We start from the raw sequence: 18,607 nt of genomic DNA on the forward strand, positions 1-18,607 counted from the left end.
TGGGAGCAAGCCAGACCAGGGTGATCAACTATCCTCCTCCAACGGGATCAGGGTGCGAGATGACCAGCAGAGATGTTCTACTTGAATACAATGTTTGGAGATCTTGCATTCCTGATGTATTTGCCCTGTACATACTGCATACTTGTTTTGTGTTGTCTTTTTTAGGTGTACATAACTTGCTATATGTGTGTATTGTGAAATGATTACAATTAGTTTAATATAATATTTTGAGTCTTTTAATCCCCTACAGTCAATACTGAAGTCAAGGACTACTGTCAGTGTTATTTAGGTAAAAGAAATTGTTCTTGTTCAACTACTATAGTAAGTCTGCTTTGGAAATATATGTGTGAAAGTCTGCTCATAAAGTAGATGTTTGGGCCCTGGCCAGGTAGCTCAAGCAATAAAGCATTGTTCCCTCACGCCAAGGTCACGGTGTCAATGCCAGGTCAAGGCATGTGGAGAAGCAATCAATGAGCGCATAACTAAATGGAACAAGTGGAACAACGTGATGCTTCTCTCTCTTTCTCTCTCTCTCTCTCTCTTCCCCACTCCTTCCTCTCTCTCAAATCAATGGAAAAAGTAAAAAAAAAAAATCCACAAAAAAAAAAACCACCAGAAAAAACTCCAGATGTTTGGTTCAGTAAGCATTTTGGTAAATATTACAGCAACTTTCAGAGTTTCTTTCTAAAGTTTCATGGATTGAGAGTTGGCACTACATTGTGCCACTTATATTTCTGTCAGGTTATATGGTATGACATAGTAACAGATAACAACCTTAGGTATTTATTTTATGCTGAGTCATAGAATGCTTTGAGATAAGGATATACCACATTTCTCTTTTTTAAAAAAATATTTATTGATTTTAGATAGAGGAGAGAGAGAAAGGGTGGGGGAGAGCAAGAAGCATCAATTCATAGTAGTTGCTTCCTGTTATGTGCCTCGACTGGGCAAGCCAAGGGTTTGAACCGGCAACCTCAGCATTCCAGGTCAACACTATATCCACTGTACCACCACAGGGCAGGGAATATACCACATTTCTTAAAAGCTGCTTATCAGCAAAACTGTAGTAGGAACTGCTATTTGGATCTACAGCACTTGCTTAATTTGAAAAACCATTATGACAAACCTGAAAATGATGATCAGATATTACTACTGGGCAAAAAAGTATAACCATTTATTAAAGTAGGTACAGAACATCTGTTTGCTCAAATTTTAATACTGTTTTACATAGTGTTTGTGAAACAATCCCTATTATGTTTATAACAAAAATTGCAACTGATTACAAATTTTCACTTGTCAAACATGTAATCATCTTGAGGGGAAAATACATCAAAGGCATATATACAATTATAGAAGTTCTTATTATACATGTAGCATGGAAGATACATTTATTTATTACTTTTTACATCTTCTAAAAGACATTCAAATCAAGATAAATAGATTCAAACTGTTTGACAAACTTCTGGTGGCTGAGGTCCTTCATTTAATTTTTTGTGATAAGAAAATCCAAAATTATTAATGTTGAATTTCTCATCATACATTCATCTAAAAACACAGTAAGAACAACTTGTAAAGATTGTAGATTGGTTGATGTAGGTGTTGTATAGTGGCTGATTACCTAATTAATTGACTGCTGGGGGTATCTGCTGGAGAAGGAAAAAACATATGTATGTATGTATGTATTTATTATTTATCTATTTATTTATTTATATCCTGTAAAGAAACAAAGACAGAAAGAAAAAATAGTTCCCAAGCCGTGTGATGCTATTTCTGACCTAGTCCGCTTTGTCCTGATAAACGTTCTAAGTGTTTTTGTTTCTCATAAAGGTAAGAACCTAAAAAGAAAGACACGTTGTGTATGCTTTTTTCCAAAATAGAGATTTTTAAAAAATATATACATATAATATATAGAAACTAAAATTATGCAAAACCAATAAACAAAATGCCACAGTAGAGTGAATGAGTGCAGCATATCGATTATAAAACGTGCCACAGCAGTTGGGGGCTCACCCGTCCCGTTACCTGTCTCATGACTTTAGAAGCACACTGAAGTGTCCCCACGCCTGAAGTAAAGGCACTACTGACAGCAGGTAGTGCAAAGAGCTCAGTTAGTTCCTCAATTACGAATAAAATACTTTAAATGAGGAGGATGAAAATGCAAAATGGCACATTTTTTTTTCAACTCATTCCAGTGTCAAAGCTTAACCAAAACCCCTAAATATACAAATGCAGCCTGGAAGGATTTTAGTGCAAATAAGAAAAGTAACAGCATAATTTAAAGTTACTTAAATAAGGTACTGGAAGGGGAGGGATTGTCCCACAAGGTTTCCCTCAGGACAGTACAGGTAATGGCCTCTGGTGCAACGTCTTGTGAGAACTTCAAAATCAAGCAGACAGAATGAGAGGTGAAGACTCACCTATTAAGTTATTTATTCTTCTAACTTATAAGAGAAAACTAAAAGGGCGATTTGTTGAAGATCAAAATATTTTCTTAAAATTTGTTGATGGGGGTCCAAAAGAATAGTGTGAGTTGTCCTGAAATCTGCACACAGAATGCTGGTGTTTGGCTGCCTCTGTGCTTGTGCCCCTGAGAAAGCCCAGTTCTTGGGTGGCGGCATCATCAGAAGGTCTCGTCATCATTGCAGTTGGTTGCCCAGTGCCCGAACATCTCACAGATCTCGCAGTACGGGCGCTCTTCGCTCCGACGGCCGTGGTGTGTGGAATGGGGCGGGTCCTCGGACATCTGTGCCTGGGTGGGACAATCCTCTGTGTCGTGGAGGTCGAAGCAGTCACATATGTCACAAAAGAGGCGAGGTTTCTTCTTGGCCTGTTTCTCCTGATCATCACTGCAAATGGTAATGTGTGTAATCAGAAGCTCATCTCTAGCAGAAGAAATTCAAGAGACAGTGCCATTTGTAAAGAATAAAAAATAAGCAATGAGTTGTGGCCAAATGTGGGAGCCTCAAGTGTAACCACTACAATCCATATTTTAAAGTTTCCTGTCAAACTCATTTGCAGTATATCTCACTCTCTTGCCAAATTTATGGAAATAGATTTATGGCCATTAACCACAGAGCAAGTGTTTCTCCAATCCACTGGAAAACCTAACTTTAAAAACAATTTATTGTCCTGGCTGGGCCGCTCAGTGGATAGAGCATCATCCTGGTGCACCAACATCGTGGGTTCGATCCCCCATCAGGGCACATATGAGAAGCAACCAATGAGTGCACAACCAAGTGAAATGAGTTGATGCTTCTCTCCCTCTCAAATCAATGGAAAAGTAAATAAAACTATTTTCTAAAAAAAGAAATAATGTTTAGGTGGAACTAAGGTTCTGATCAGCATTGCTTTATAAGAAATACCTGTCATAATCATTTAGGTCATCACCGTTCCCATTAAGAGCCGCTTCTGACATCATCTCCACCTTCATCTTGAGGTCTTGATTCTTCCTTTGAAGGTCCACTATTACTGAATTTAGGAAATCAATCTAATTTGTTCAGAAAAAAAAGAAACAGATCTGTAAAATGTCTAATGTGTACAGTAGAATATCAAGGAGGCACGGGTGTGGATTCTCATGCTATGGCCGCAGAATGTGCTGGACATCACAGCGGCCACAGTGGCCATTACTAAACCTATGTTTCATACACACACACACTTTACAGAAAGCACAACCAGGGAGTTGTCCCATTCCACTGATGGGCCAATCCACAACTTAGCATCTGTAGATCTGAGAAAGTATGGGGAAATTCCCCTTATACCACATTGACTGATGAATCATGGTGGGATGGTAACTGGGTCTTCAGAGAAAAATGGAAGACACTTTAAAAAGAAGGCTCAAGCTCCATTTTCACCTGAGGGGACTCGCACACACTCAGGCTTGGGGCAGCGTTCAGGTTCCACAAGTGGGAAGAGCAACAAGCCAAGGTTCACTCTGACGGGCTGACCGGCCGGAGGAAATGACCAGCCAGAGGAGATGACCAGCCGGAGGAGATGGTCATCCTCACATTTGCTTTCAAACCCAGCGCACTTTCATTGAGAAATCAAGTTTCTTCCCTCTTCTACAAATAATAAAAAGGTCTCATTTCTCTAAATAGCCATGAAAAAAACCCCTGCTTTACAATATTAAAGAAATGTGCCCTGGACAGGTGGCTCAGTTGGATAGAGCATCATCCCAATACACCAAGGTTTTGGGTTCAGTCCCTGACCAGGACACATATAAGAATCAACCAATGAATGCATGAATAAGTGGAACAACAAATTGAGGTTTCCCTCTCTCTGTGTGTATCTCTCTCCCTTCCTCTCTCTCAAAATCAATTAAAAATTTTTAAAAAGGCTCTGGCTGGTTGGCTTAGCGGTAGAGCGTCGGTCAGGCATATGGAAGTCCTGAATTCAATTGCCGGTCAAGGCACACAGGAGAAGCACCCATCTGCTTCTCCACCCCTCCCCCTCTCCTTTCTCTCTGTCTCTCTCTTCCCTTCCCGCAACCGGGGCTCCATTGGAGCAAAGTTTGCCCAGGCGCTGAGGATGGCTCTATGGCCTCTGCCTCAGGCGCTAGAATGGCTCTGATTACGGCAGAGCAACGCCCCAGATGGGCAGAGCATCGCCCCCTGGTGGGCATGCCAGGTGGATCCCGGTCGGGTGCATGCAGGAGTCTGTCTGACTGCCTCCTCGTTTCCAACCTCAGAAAAATACACACACAAAAAAGAAGCAATTGCCTGGCCGGTTGGCTCAGCGGTAGAACGTCGGCCTGGCGTGCGGGGGACCTGGGTTCGATTCCCGGCCAGGCCACATAGGAGAAGCGCCCATTTGCTTCCCCACCCCCCCCTTCCTCTCTGTCTCTCTCTTCCCCTCCCGCAGCCAAGGCTCCATTGGAGCAAAGATGGCCCGGGCGCTGGGGATGGCTCCTTGGCCTCTGCCCCAGGCCCTAGAGTGGCTCTGGTCGCGACAGAGCGATGCCCCGGAGGGGCAGAGCATCGCCCCTGGTGGGCGTGCCGGGTGGATCCTGGTCGGGCACATGCAGGAGTCTGTCTGAGTGTCTCTCCCCGTTTCCAGCTTCAGAAAAAAAAAAAAAAAAAAAAGCAGTTGGCCTTTTCTTCCTACAGAGCTAGCAGTCAGTAGCTTGGTGGTTCTCTGCAGAATATCCCTACCAACACTGCAGGCAGACCCACTCTACATATCCATTCTCACTTTTTCAACTGCAGTTTCTAAGACTTTAACATGTTAGGAGCTCTGTTTCAGGAAGAAGAAAAAGGCACAAAATGGATGTAAGGATAGTAGGAAACCATACATACACATGCACATGCACACGCACACATACATACACACACATGTGCTTGCAAATTAGGAAACATAAAACAAACCATTTGCTGATTGGAAGGAAAGTGTTGGCAGCAGCAGAAACAAACGGAAGCAGAAAGGAAAGGGGGAGAAAGAGAAAACATTGTTAATTAAGTTGCTGTTTATTAGACATATACACTAAGCAGAAAGTGCTAACTAGGGGAAGTTAGTAGTCTGCTGGGCCCCCCCATGCCTTTCAAAGCAGCTGTCAGACAAATCCCAAACTCCCTGAGCTTTCCTCCTATTTACAATGATAGGTAGCTTTTGTATCTGTGGTTTTTAAACAGGATAAATATATCCAAAATATATTATTAAAACTGAAGATTAAATACTTGCTGTCTAAGTGCTATTACATTTCTAAATAGAGAACATACTGTCTCCAGATAATCCCATTTTTAAATTTAAGGCTGTTCTGTTCATTTTGGCTTTAGGAAACAGTTTTCAAGAACCCCATCTTTTTAGCCCTGGTTGGTTGGCTCAGCGGTAGAGCATTGACCCAGTCTGTGGAAGTCTGTTGTTCGATTCCTGGTCAGGGCACACAGGAGAAGTGACTATCTGCTTCTCCACCTTTTTTCTATTACTCTCTCCCTTTCTCACAGCTAAGGCTCAAATGGTTTGAGCAAGTTGGCCCTGGGCTCTGAGGATGGCTCCATGGCCTTGCTTCAAGCATGGAAATAGCTCAGTTGCCGAACAACGATGCACCGGCCCCAGATGGGCAGAGCATCGCCCTGAAGGGGGCTTGCCAGGTGGATCCTGGTCAGGGTACATGTGGGAGTCTGTCTCTCTGCCTTCCTGCCTCCCACTTAAAAAAAAATAAAAGAACCCCATCTTTTTAAGGTAGAGATAAGCAAGGGACCTTTTGACATAGCAATTCTACTTCTAGGAATTTATCCCAAAGAAATATTAGTATATCTGCAAAATGAGGGATGTCTAAGATAATTCACTTCAGCATTGTTTACAATGTATCTAGAAGGTCAGAAACATCCCAAATGTCACATCAACACATAGAGAACTAATTACATTAAGGTATGTCCATATAATGGAACACTATACAGCTATAAAAAAGATGAGTGCAGATAAGTTTATGTAATATGCCATCATTTATGTAAAAAAGGAAAGAAAAGACTATGAGTCTTGGCTTATATGTACTTTTTTAAAACCCCTGAAAAGATTTAAAAAAAAAACCCAACTGAGTGGGACATCTGAAACCACGTCAACATAATAAATCTAAAAACAATTAGTAATAACAGCAATTACCTGTTTGGAGGGTTGGGATCTGACCAGAAGAGAAAAGTTTGGAGGGAGATTTTTTACTGTCTATATTTTTAATACGGTTTAATGTTTAGACCATATGAATGTATTACTTGTTCAAAAGATGAAATGATTTTTTCAAAAAGAGCTAGTAAGCAAAGCAAAAGGCAGGAATATTACCTGACTCTCCTGGACTCTTTCATCCTCTTCTGCCTGAGTATCCGTATTACCTTAATTTTAAAAATAAAAACAAAAGTGAAGAGGGGTTATTAAAATATAGCAATCCTTCTTCCTTGCTATCCCAGTGAAACAGCTGGTGTTAGAAACTCATTTTCTGCGGCATTCCCAGACGGGCCTCTTTGAGAACAACACATCATGAGCTACTGTCCCACACCCGGTCCCTAGGGGACCGGCACCGGCAGTGGCCCTGCCCCTTCCACTGTCTCCCTTCGGGGCTGGCTCTCTGCTGGGTAAGAAGGGCCCTCCCATTCATCCGAACCTAAAGAAGCGGGGGACCCTCCCTGCTCTCCGTCACTGGTCACTTTCAGCACCCCCCGCAGCACTGGGACGGCAGCCGGTCCCCACCACCTTAAGTTCACCCCCCAACACTCAGGCCCGTGGGAAGGACCAGAAGTGGGGAGACCAGGCATGCTCCTTTGCCTGAGACCCGGGTCGGGCCAGCCCGCTGTCTGATGAAACGGTGGTGGAGCGAGAGCAGGGGGTGGAGGACTCACAGGGGCAGAGCATTGGCTGCCTAATGGGGTGACTGCGCCAGGGCGCCCCCAGCCGGGAGCACCGGGAAGCAGCAGGCTCGGAGAGCAGGACCACACACCTGAGGAGCTGCTGAGCTGCCGCTTGTTCTCTTTGAGTTGCAGCTCCAGGTTCTTCACCTTGAGCTCCAGCTTCACCTTGTCGGACTCGAGAGACTGGACCACCGAGTGCAAGGACTTGGCGGAGGCGTTCTCTCCCCGCAGCACCGTGACCTGAAACACAGCGTTGGTGCGCGGCTTAGGAGTGGTGTTGCGCAGAAAGGGGGTGGCGGGGACGGTGGGAACAGTCGCCTTGGAGTCACCCTACCTCGTTCCTCAGCTTCTCCAGCTCTGCGTCCTTCTCTGTGAGTAAGGCACTCGTCAGGCTGATGGATTTCTGCAAGGAGGCTTTCTCTTCATCGGCGTCTTTTATTAGCTTGGATTCTCTAAAAGACCAAAGAGTTAAACATTCCAGAAGTCAACCGAGAGAGTGATCCGTTGTACCACTGTCCTAGAGCAGACACGCAATTAACTTTTAGTTAATATAACGGGAAAAAAAAGTCTATCACAGGTAAGTTTTATAGGGGGTTCAGGCTGTTAATGCTTCCAAATTTTACTTGAAATTTTACTTACTGTGAGGGGAGAGAAAGTTTACTACGCACAGACATGCCAGATTCTGCATAGCATTGTCTCCATTTGAATTTAAAGACACAAGTTAATGACTCTGGAAGATGTACAGTTAGAAAAAGCAAGACTGTGGCACCCCCAACTAATTCCTTTAAATATCTAACCCCCCCAGCTGAATTCTGCTACTTTGTCAATAAATTATTACCAAGCAATAACAACAATTAAAATACACACATGCAAAGCGAGTATACGGATGTCATGCAGAGCAGTTTTTATGCTGGAAGTATCGATTGGTTCTCACTAATTTCAGTCACTTTTAAGCAAATTCCAAGAATGTGTTTTTGAGATCTTATGGGCCAAAACAGTAGCAAGCAGTCCTGCTATTCAGACTGAAGGGTTCTTAGTTTTCACCCATGGAATCTGAGAAGGACGTTCAATTGCTCATGGAAATGAGAGATCATTACAGAAAGGGCCAAACAGAAACGTGAACATGGGTCTCCAGGTACAGAGTGAGAGCGTGGGGGCGACGGTGGAGGAAGAAGGCCAGGGCACTGGGCTCACCGTCTCAGCCTGGCTCAGCCTTTGGCTATCAGCAGAGGGAAGGGACTGGGCCTTTGATGAGAGGAAGACCCTGACCTTGGAGGCAAGGGAGTGGGGACAGAAAGGGAAAGATGAAGGAAGACAGGGAGAGAGGGCAAGACACAACAGACACAGCCCAGAAGGGCCGGTCATGATGTGTTTATGTGTGTGCGTATTCACATCTTTGTTGGAAAAATTACACACATTCGCAAGTGCCGCGGTCATGGTCACCAGGACTGTCACAGACTGACAGATTGGAAGAGGCTAAGGATATATGACAACTGAATGCAAGGTGGTATCCTAGGTTGGATCCTGGAAGAGAAAAAGGACAAAACTGGGGACATCTGAATAACGTCTAGAATTCTATGGCTAAGCATATACACACCAATGTCGCTTTCTAAGTTTGGATAAATGGACCAGGGAATGTAAGATGCACACCAGAGGGAGGGGCATGTGAAAACACTCAGAACTCCTCTGCAACTTTTCTGTGACTCTATAATTTTAAAATAAAAACATTTTGTTTGTTAAGTTACATGCAGTGTGAAACGAGGAAAAAGACCTTGTAACAGCAAAAATATTTTGGGCAAAACAAAACTGGAGAAAACTTTCCTAGCTAGCTAGCCCTCAGGCCACACAACCTACACACTTCATGAATGTAGCTAAAAACTAGTGAGAATTCGTAACTTAAAAAACAACAAGCCAAACTGCTCCCGGTTCTGAGAAATAACCGGATGCATGTGGAGCATGTCACGGTTCGGTCTGTTTCATGACCAACTGGAAGAATCGGAAACTGAGGCCCAGGTTAGAAATGGCACAATGCATGTCTGGTTAGTGAGACCCAAGATATCCGGCACAAGAATTACAGAATTCTCGTGATTTATGGGAAATTGAAATTCTACACAAGAGTTAAAAATATAAGTGTTTGTATTTATCTCATTGTGTGGCTTACGCCTTACACTCCAGAATAAGTAGTAAGAAAAGAATTTGAGACTTACAGACATTTCTTGAATTCAACACCCAAGCATTATTTGTACACTGAAAAAGGGGGGTGGGCACCAGTGACTCTAACGTACTGAGTAACACCTTGCTAGGAAATAGGATCTCGTTTAGGTAGAAACAAATCAGATTTTAACGGAAGGAATGTACGAAGACTTCTTCCACCTGGAAAGTAAACATCTAATGTTATCCAAAGAGTCCACAAAGCTTAGGCTGTTTAGGCCTCTATTCAACCTACCTGTGAGGTTACTCTATTGTAAAAGAAAGATCTTCATTTATTATATATGCAGCTCAGATGTGAACATTATTTAAAATGTTTTTACTGATAAACACCAGGTTTTGGGGATTAGTAGACCGATTCAGAATCTCCATAATCAGGACCCTGGTGGGTCAAGATGTCACAGAGGCTTAGTGTCAGGTCAGGGACTGTCAGCGGGCAGGAGGAGAAGGTACAGGCATATTTACATGCTTATCACCAGACACGAACAACCTGTAAGCAAGGCTGCTATCTAAGCAGAACGCTGCTTGTCCAAGTTACCAAAAGATGCGTGGTTAAGAAAGGGACCTAACTTGTGAAAGATGACAGGACAGACACTGGCAGCTCATCTTTGCGACAGATCTTCACTGCGGGCATCTCAGGCTGTTTCTTAGCCCTAATCCCACCGTGCGAACCAACAGAGGCTGATTAAACCGTTTCTGCCAACGCCACTGACATCTGAGCTGCAAGTCACGCTGACAGGAGGGCCGAGTTACTTTTAAGCCACCCTGACTAGAATGACTCGGTGTCACTCAAAATATCAAAAAGGGAAGATAAACATAATATGGAAGAAGGGTCGGAATGGGTCAGAAAGCTTTTTCCCAAGGGAACGTACTACCCAGATTCTTTCCTTACTACTTTCATAAGAAATACATTCTAGTGATGAAGCAAATACCTTCAAGTGTGACTGGGCAAGCTTCAGAAATGCAAGGTAACAAGAACCAAATATTAGAAACATGAAGAGAAATGCAAGTCAGTGAGGGGAACTACGTTGGCACTAAAGTTCTTTGCTGTATTTAGGTATTAAAAAAAAGATCATATACGTGTGTGCGCGTGCGCATGTGCGCACTGCTGAGAATATTTTACAAAACAAAAGCAAGACACAGAGGGACAAAAGCAGCCAAAAATATATACAACAATCTGGTTTACTAAAAATATATGAAATTTATTTATTATAACGTGGATAGACTTTCTTTAGTCTTACCATGAAAGACACACAGATAGAGCAAAGGAAGCAGGAGTAGGAAGGGAAAAGAGAGGGTGAGATGAGCATGGTGAGCAGTGCGAGCTGGAGACAGTCAGCCAGCCACCCACAGTGCGCGTAAGGAGCCAGAGGAGCGAGAGGCCTCGGCAGGGTCTGTGACAGGATCGCCGCCCGGGCTTCAGTCCTGACAGCGACCTCGCGTTTACTCGAACATAACTGATTCTGACTCCACGGGGTCCACATCTAAAATTTCTGGCTCTGAAGTCCCTTCCTTGACATCAAAAAAGCCTCGAGGAGGGAGAAGCCAAACGAGTTCCCCAACCTGCTGAGGGCAAGCATTAGCTGTCAGAGGGACCCCATACACACTGTCACTTACAGCAGTTTCAAGGTCACCTTTGCCTCATCTCCTGGAACCCGCTTGAAGGGGGTGTGCCTAACTCAGAGGCCAGTTTTCCAAAGAAATCTTACAGTTTTAAGTAAGTACTTATTGCCTGCGACTCAATGTTTAGATACCAAAAAACTATAGCAATAGAGGATGATGTTACTAATTTCTTAATGATAAGTAGTTTCATCCTATATCAGGTGTGAGTTCTGCACTTCCATACAATGACTATGTGAATTGGCAATTACAGTATATGCTTTCTTGACTATTATGTATACTCAATGATCACTTCTAAATTAGACTGTCCACTAAGATCTCAGTTCTTGCTTAAACAGCTACATTTCAAATATCTTTGCGATTTAAGGACTTTCCAGGCTTTTCAATTAAGAGCGTATCAAATTCTTTTTTGCATTTTATACTAAATACACTCAACTATTATACACATAGACCTACGTACTAATCTTTTACCAGACTGATTTTAGAAGGCACTTAAGGGCCTAATTACTTGTTCAAATATAGATTTGCATTCATATTTCTGAAACAGACATAACTTTTCATGAGGGTTAATTAACAATGTGACAAAAAAAAAAAAAGGTTGTAAATATGACAAACTAGATTTAAAATTTTTTCACTCCCAGAAAAAAATGATCTTAATATGCATTCATTGCTTAGCAAGAGTAATTTTCAAGAGACAGTCTCCTAAACATACCCAGCAGCTACAACGGGGATGGAGACAGAAAAGTATGAAGACAGGAGTGGACCTGTACCCACATCAGTCCCATCTTTTGAAGCCATGAAAAAATTCACATGCCCAATCGCATTTTGAAAGGCATATGATTTAGTTAAAGTCATATGGTAAGGATGAACAAAGCATACATCTTTCTTTAAAAAGTAATAATAAATATCCCTGACTGGGTAGCTCAGTTGGTTAGCGCATCGTCCCCATACACCAAGGTTGAGGGTTCAGGGCACAAAGAAGAATCAACCAATAAATACATAAATAAGTGCGACGACAAATCTATGTTTCTCTCTTTCTCTCTAAAATCAATAAATTTTAAAAAATTAAGTAATAATAAATAAATGTATAATAAGACAAGAACCAGCATAAACACCTGAGGACCTGGGTGTCATGCCTGTGTCTGAGTTCTCGGCCAAGTGGCCTAGCTCTTTGAGCTTTCATTTCATCCTTTTAAATGCATGTCCCACCATGTATTTCACTGGGTTGTTTGAGATTATATAAACCTGTGATTTATGAAGTGCTACATAAATGCAAGGGGACATACTAGTACTTATATCAACCTGTTTTTATATGTCCCCTGGCCAGAATGTCACAGTATAGCCCTATGGAGTTTTTCACATATCTGGCAGAACATTGTACATGAGGTTCTTTTTAAAGAAACAAAGCCATATGGATAGAAAAGTAAACATTCTGAGCCCCACGTAGGCAGGGCTATGCCTGTACGCAGGAGCTGGGTTAAGGCACAGGAGACCAGTCACCACAAGGATGCCTGGCTGGACCAGAGGGGTGGCAATCCGAAACATATCCATTCTGGTGAGAAACTTTAAAGAAGAATGAATCGAGGTATTCCTTAATTAAAGAGGGAAAGGCGGAAAGGCACCCCCTGGGCCAAGGCCTAACAGCTCTTCAAATGTAGCTCATGGAACCCAAATCTCTTTGTGGGCCGAACAAAGCCCTCGGGTTCCTGAGCCGCAGCCTGGGCAAAACGCGTGGGACAGCGGTCCAGATGGGCACCTTCTGCCCTGACCGGTAGGGAGAGAACACTCTGCAAGAGCACGGAGCATCCTTTTTTTCTTTTGTAATATCTCTAGATACAAACTAAACATTTTAAGAACAGCAGACTTACTGTCAGGGGATATAGATAAGCATCAAGCTTCTAAACGATTATTTCTGTGGGCCCCTTCCTTACTGAAGGCTTCTGTTTGAAAGCTGTTTATCATGAAAAAAAAAAAAGCTCTTTTTTCAGAAAATAGATAAGAATCATTTATAACTGTTACCCATTAGAACTAAAAAATTAAAATCTTATAAAACTGACATCAGTATTTACACGCAGATTGCTGACTCCACATAACATGACAGTGTTTTTAGTCACTGGAACGAGGAGGGAACAGCAGTGTGAGAGGATCTAACCAGAGAACACCTCTGAGTAAGTGCAACCAACCATGGCTTAACAGTTCAGCTCGTCTTTGTCTAAGTAACTGATACTGAAACTTCTGCAAGTGAATTTTCGTCATTTGTCAATTATGAGTCTCAAACTATCACAGCGCAATTTTCTGAATGAGAAGGTCGTATGTTCTCTACAAGTCACCATCCACATCATGTTCTAATGTTTTCCTTAAAACACACACACACACTCACACACATGCCAACGATAAACAGAAGAGGGAAACCTACCTCTTTTTCATCTCTAACAACTGATTATTTAGCACAGATCTTTCTTCTTCCACCTGGAAAAAAAAGCACACATTAAGAAGTTCAGTTCCTCATGAGCCCACAGAGAGGTCTATCTCTCATACCATGGGTCACGTTCCCAGGCTCCAGGGCAGCAAAAGCAGTGGTCGCTACATCACCGGATATACAGTTACTAGTTTACAAATCACTGGTGACCCGACTGACCTCCCTTCCTCATGGACTTGCGAGTTACAAATAGTAACAGCACTTCAACAATCCACGTAGTACACCCTAGACAAGCAATACACGTTTGTTAAGCACTGAAGGGAAGCTCCACCATGAACATTCTAGCCCCTTTACTGAAACAAGAGGCCGAGTGTCACTAACTCGAGGAGGGCTGGGAGCAGGCCATTGACTCTGCGTGGGCCCCATTTCAAGCCTGCTATATTCCAAGCACCTGTTTCTCGCCTGTGAAAGACGGCAGTTACAAATGAATGTCCAGTGGCCCTTTACTTCTAAAACTCTATTATTCCACAGAAGGTAGAGAGCAAAATATTCCGTTAGTTAATTTGAAAGAACCCTCACCACTATCTGCACCCAAGTTTAGCCAACTGCTAATTTCAGTTCACATTGTTAATAAAACAAAGGGTGAAACGCTCTTGTGTGGGACTTTTATTTAAGTATAACACCAGAGACTATGTAATGACTTTTTTTCAGTAGCCTAGGATTTAAGCTATATGTAGTTAAGGCCTTATTTCTGTTTATGTATCTGTTATGCACATGCTTTGCTATAAGGTCTTTATACCTAAAAAGTTCTTAAATCTACACAGACATGTTTTGAACATTAGATTATATTTATCATGTCTATCAAGGTTAAATGTAGTCTTTTACTTTTTTTTTAGTTTGCTATAGTAGCTGACCATACTACAAACAGTATGTTCAGAATAATCCTGTTTTTTTTTAATATTTATTTATTGATTTTACAGAGAGAAGAGGGGAGTAGGGATGCAGTAAGAAGTATGAACTCATAACTACTTCACCATTCATTGCTTGCTTGTCATATGTGCCTTGACCGGGCAAGAGGCCAGGACTTTGAACCAGCAGCCTCAGCGTTCCAGGTTGATGCTTGATCTACTGTGCCACCCCAGGTCACACAAGGGGATGTTGATTGCAGTGTAAGTTATGACTGTATATATGCCATTAAGAGTGAATTTTATACAAATCATAGCTTAAGAAATATGCCTTTGGTCTGACTGGGTGGTGGCGCAGTGGATAGAGCATTGGACTGAGATGCAGAGGACCTAGGTTCGAGACCCGAGGTCACCAGCTTGAGTGCGGGTTCATCTGGTTTGAGCAAAAGCTCACCAGCTTGGACCCAAGGTCGCTGACTCGAGCAAGGGGTTACTCGGTCTGCTGTAGCCCCACGGTCAAGGCGCATATGAGAAAGCAATCAATGAACAACTAAGGTGTCGCAATGAAAAACTGATGATTGATGCTTCTCATCTCTGTCCGTTCCTGTCTGTCTGTCCCTATCTGTCCCTCTCTCTGACTCTCTGTCACTGTAAAAAAGAAAAAAGAAAAAAAAGAAATATGCCTATGGGGGAAAATGGCAAGTTTGAGTAGTAATTTCTACAATGTAGCTTTTGTTAGAAACAAAAACTGTATGTATACCCGCATCTGTACAGGCTGTTACACACATGAAGGACAGTATGGGAAAAGACACCAAACCATTTATAATGGGGCAGCAGAAGCAGCAATAACTTGAAAATGACATATGTTTGTATCATGTCATATTTATAAACATGTATTTCTAATTTTAAAATGCTGTAATTTTTTTTCCAAACTGTAAGAAAGTTTATGTAGAAAGTCAGAGGTAGAAGTGAGCTGTTGAAGACATGGGTTCGGGAAACAAGTTCTGAAGGCAGAAGAAGGGCCAGGAAAACGTGCCTGGGGGAGGGCCAGGGCTAGGGGGGGCGGGGAAGGGCAGTGGCCAGGGGGCAGGGGCTGGGGAGGGCAGGGCCGGGCAACAGGGCTGGGGGGGTAGGTTGGGGGAGGCAGGGGCTGGCGGGGCTGGAGGGGCAGGGGTCGGGGGGGCAGGGGCTGGGATAGGCACCATTGCTTCACAGAGAACCGCTAAAGGAATAATAAGTAATTCTTATTTTTAGATACAAAAATATCTACAGATGAAATGATAGGCTAGCTAGGACCTACTTCGTATTAATCCATGATGGGTGCAGGCTGAGAGGGGGCAGTGCAGAAGCAGCCCGATGGCTTTCGGAGCCGGTACGTGGGGGCCCCTGTGCTGCTCTGCTCGCCCTGCCTCTGTGTGTGGTTGAAATCTTTCATAATACAAGGCTGAATAAAACGGAAGATTATTTTGAAGAAAACTATTAAGAAAATAATATTACAGTGAAGGTAATATACAAACAATCATTGTCTCAAAGAGCTTATCTATCCATAAAACTTCTATAAATATTAAACACAGGTAATTTGCTTTTCTTTGGTTTGTTTTTGTTTTGTTTTTTGTATTTTTTCTGAAGCTGGAAACGGGGAGAGACAGTCAGACAGACTCCCGCATGCGCCCGACCGGGATCCACCCGGCACGCCCACCAGGGGGCGATGCTCTGCCCCTCCAGGGTGTCGCTCTGTTGTGACCAGAGCCACTCCAGCGCCTGGGGCAGAGGCCAAGGAGCCATCCCCAGCACCCGGGCTATCTTCGCTCCAATGGAGCCTCGGCTGCAGGAGGGGAAGAGAGAGAGAGAGAGGAAGGAGAAGGGGAGGGGTGGAGAAGCAGATGGGCGCTTCTCCTGTGTGCCCTGGCCGGGAATCGAACCCGGGACTTCTGCACGCCAGGCCGACGCTCTACCACTGAGCCAACCGGCCAGGGCCGGGTAATTTGCTTTTAAGCTATCATTTAAGCCATGAAAAATACTAGGTTGTGTGAAAGGAAGGATGTGCGGAAGTTCGAAGTTATAACATACACAACCCCTGCTTTTGTAGGCTCAGTAATACCACTTAAATAAGTTTTCAGGAAGGAATAGCAATTTCCTCCTCTGCTTTGTTCCCTGCTGTCCCCGCCACCCGGGCACGCTGGCAGGTACCCAGAAGCTGTGTGATGGATGGACAACTGTGTCAGCTGGCGGGAAGCCCCTGCCATCCCCAGGGGCCGGGTGAGCCGGACTGGGGTCTTAGAATGGACTCTGCTGGACTCGTCTGATCAAGCCAGAGCCCAAGCCCATGCCTTCCTCACCGACTCCCCAGTGGGGCTTTGGGCTGGTTCACATCTGGGCTATTTCGGTCTCTTCTCCAAGCAAATGCTTTGAGGTCCAAAATAGCAGCTCCACCGTGACAGCACAATACACACAACACACACTCACCCCCGCATCTGAGGAGTCTAGTCTGGCCGTCTACACACACACACACAGGCTGCTGCCGCCGAACGTGGACACGGGGGTGGGGAGAAGGAAGAGGATTTAGTGAGTTCAGGAATTTCGGTGGACAAGATCTCTCAGAGAAGAAAGGAGGGTGGCGTGGACCCTGGGAAGTGCTGCATAGATCCCATTTTCAGGTCCGGCCTTGTCGCCAGCTTCTGGGGGTGTGGTCGGCAGGCAGCCCCCTGCTGTTGGCCCCTTCAGGGGTCACTGCAGCAGAGCTGCCTTTGGCCAAGGTCACACCCCCTTCTCAGGATGGACCGCCCCCACTGACAGACATGGGAATATCAAAGACCAGCTATCTGGTCCACTTGGGACAGATGCAAAGGGCCACCCAGCCCCAGAGCTCCCCCTGGGGGCGGTCAGCCCAGGCCCCCAGCAGGGCTCACCACGCCCCTCCAGCCCTCTTGGGCCTCCAGGCCCGCTTTCCCACGGGCGTCTGAGGGCCCGGCCTCACACACAAGGCGCACACCACCCCACACTCTCAGCCAGCTGCCCGGGAAGCCGGACCATGAGCGGGGGCGCTCACTTACCGCCCGTTCTTAGAAAAGACCCGGGAAGACAGCAGGCCTCGGACACTGGCTTGCGTTTATATGAGTTACGTAAGGAAATAAATATAAACACATTCACATCCTAAAAACGTGCACACATAGGTCTCATTGTCCTTTACCAAGAATGCTGCTGATGGTGTGGCTGCTGGGCGGGGGAACAGCAACTGGATGAGCCATTCATTCCACGTGAAGTAGCTCTCCATAGTGCACGCGCGCGCGCGCACGCACACACACACACACACACACACACACCCCTCGGCCGTCCACTTCTACTCCTGGGTGCTGAAGAGACTGCAGCTGCTCTTCCCAGAAGGCTGCGGGCATGGTCGGGGCAGTTAAAAAGCATCCTCGCCTGACCAGGCGGTGGCGCAGTGGATAGAGCATCGGACTAGGATGCGGAGGACCCAGGTTCGAGACCCCTAGGTTGCCAGATTGAGCGCGGGTTCATCTGGTTTGAGCAAAAGCTCACCAGCTTGGACCCAAGGTCTCTGGCTAGAGCAAGGGGTTATTCAGTCTGCTGAAGGCCCATGGTCAAGGCACATATGAGAAAGCAATCAATGAACAACTAAGGTCTCGCAACGAAAAACTGATAATTGATGCTTCTCATCTCTCTCCCTTCCTGTCTGTCTGTCTCTGACTTTCTCTCTGTCCCTGTAAAAAAAAAAAAAAAAAAAAAAAAAGCATCCTCTGCGCAGCTGCACACTCCCTCAGCCGGGCAGAAGCAAGCTGGGCAACCTGCATGCCATGGCTGAGACACCCTGGCGGTCACTGACGGGCCAAACCACATCTCAGTGTGAGGATGGCCTTGCTACAGATCTCCTCTAAAGCTAAAGAGGTTGAGAGGACTGTGGAGAAGCCTACAGGGACGTCTCAGATGGGAAACTTACGATATGAGAGAGAGAAGATGTAAGAAGAGAAAGACCTTCAGCAGCTAAACTTGTACCTTGGCCCATTTCCTGAAGGCAATGCTTGCAAACGTCTTATTGGGTGAAAGGAAGATTCCCGCAGAACCCAAACAAATCCGAGTTTTTGGCTTCAGCGATTTCTCAATTG

The 18,607-nt window shown here is 44.5% G+C and overlaps 1 protein-coding gene across 6 annotated transcripts in view; it reads right to left on the reverse strand.

Annotated features, from left to right (window-relative positions):
• Positions 1-1,150: 1,150 nt before the first annotated feature.
• Positions 1,151-18,607, reverse strand: part of CLIP1 (CAP-Gly domain containing linker protein 1) — a 120,259-nt gene continuing 102,802 nt past the window's right edge. For all 6 annotated transcript variants that reach the window (XM_066371046.1, XM_066371044.1, XM_066371041.1 and 3 more), the window contains 6 exons: positions 13,576-13,628; positions 7,666-7,783; positions 7,421-7,571; positions 6,769-6,818; positions 3,363-3,487; positions 1,151-2,846 (listed from right to left, as the gene is read on the reverse strand). In XM_066371046.1, the coding sequence (XP_066227143.1) occupies positions 2,621-2,846; positions 3,363-3,487; positions 6,769-6,818; positions 7,421-7,571; positions 7,666-7,783; positions 13,576-13,628 (723 nt within the window). In that variant the 3' untranslated portion in view covers positions 1,151-2,620. The remainder of the gene's footprint in view (positions 2,847-3,362; positions 3,488-6,768; positions 6,819-7,420; positions 7,572-7,665; positions 7,784-13,575; positions 13,629-18,607) is intronic.

Source organism: Saccopteryx leptura, chromosome 2 (assembly GCF_036850995.1).
Source record: "Saccopteryx leptura isolate mSacLep1 chromosome 2, mSacLep1_pri_phased_curated, whole genome shotgun sequence".
Taxonomy (NCBI): domain Eukaryota; kingdom Metazoa; phylum Chordata; class Mammalia; order Chiroptera; family Emballonuridae; genus Saccopteryx; species Saccopteryx leptura.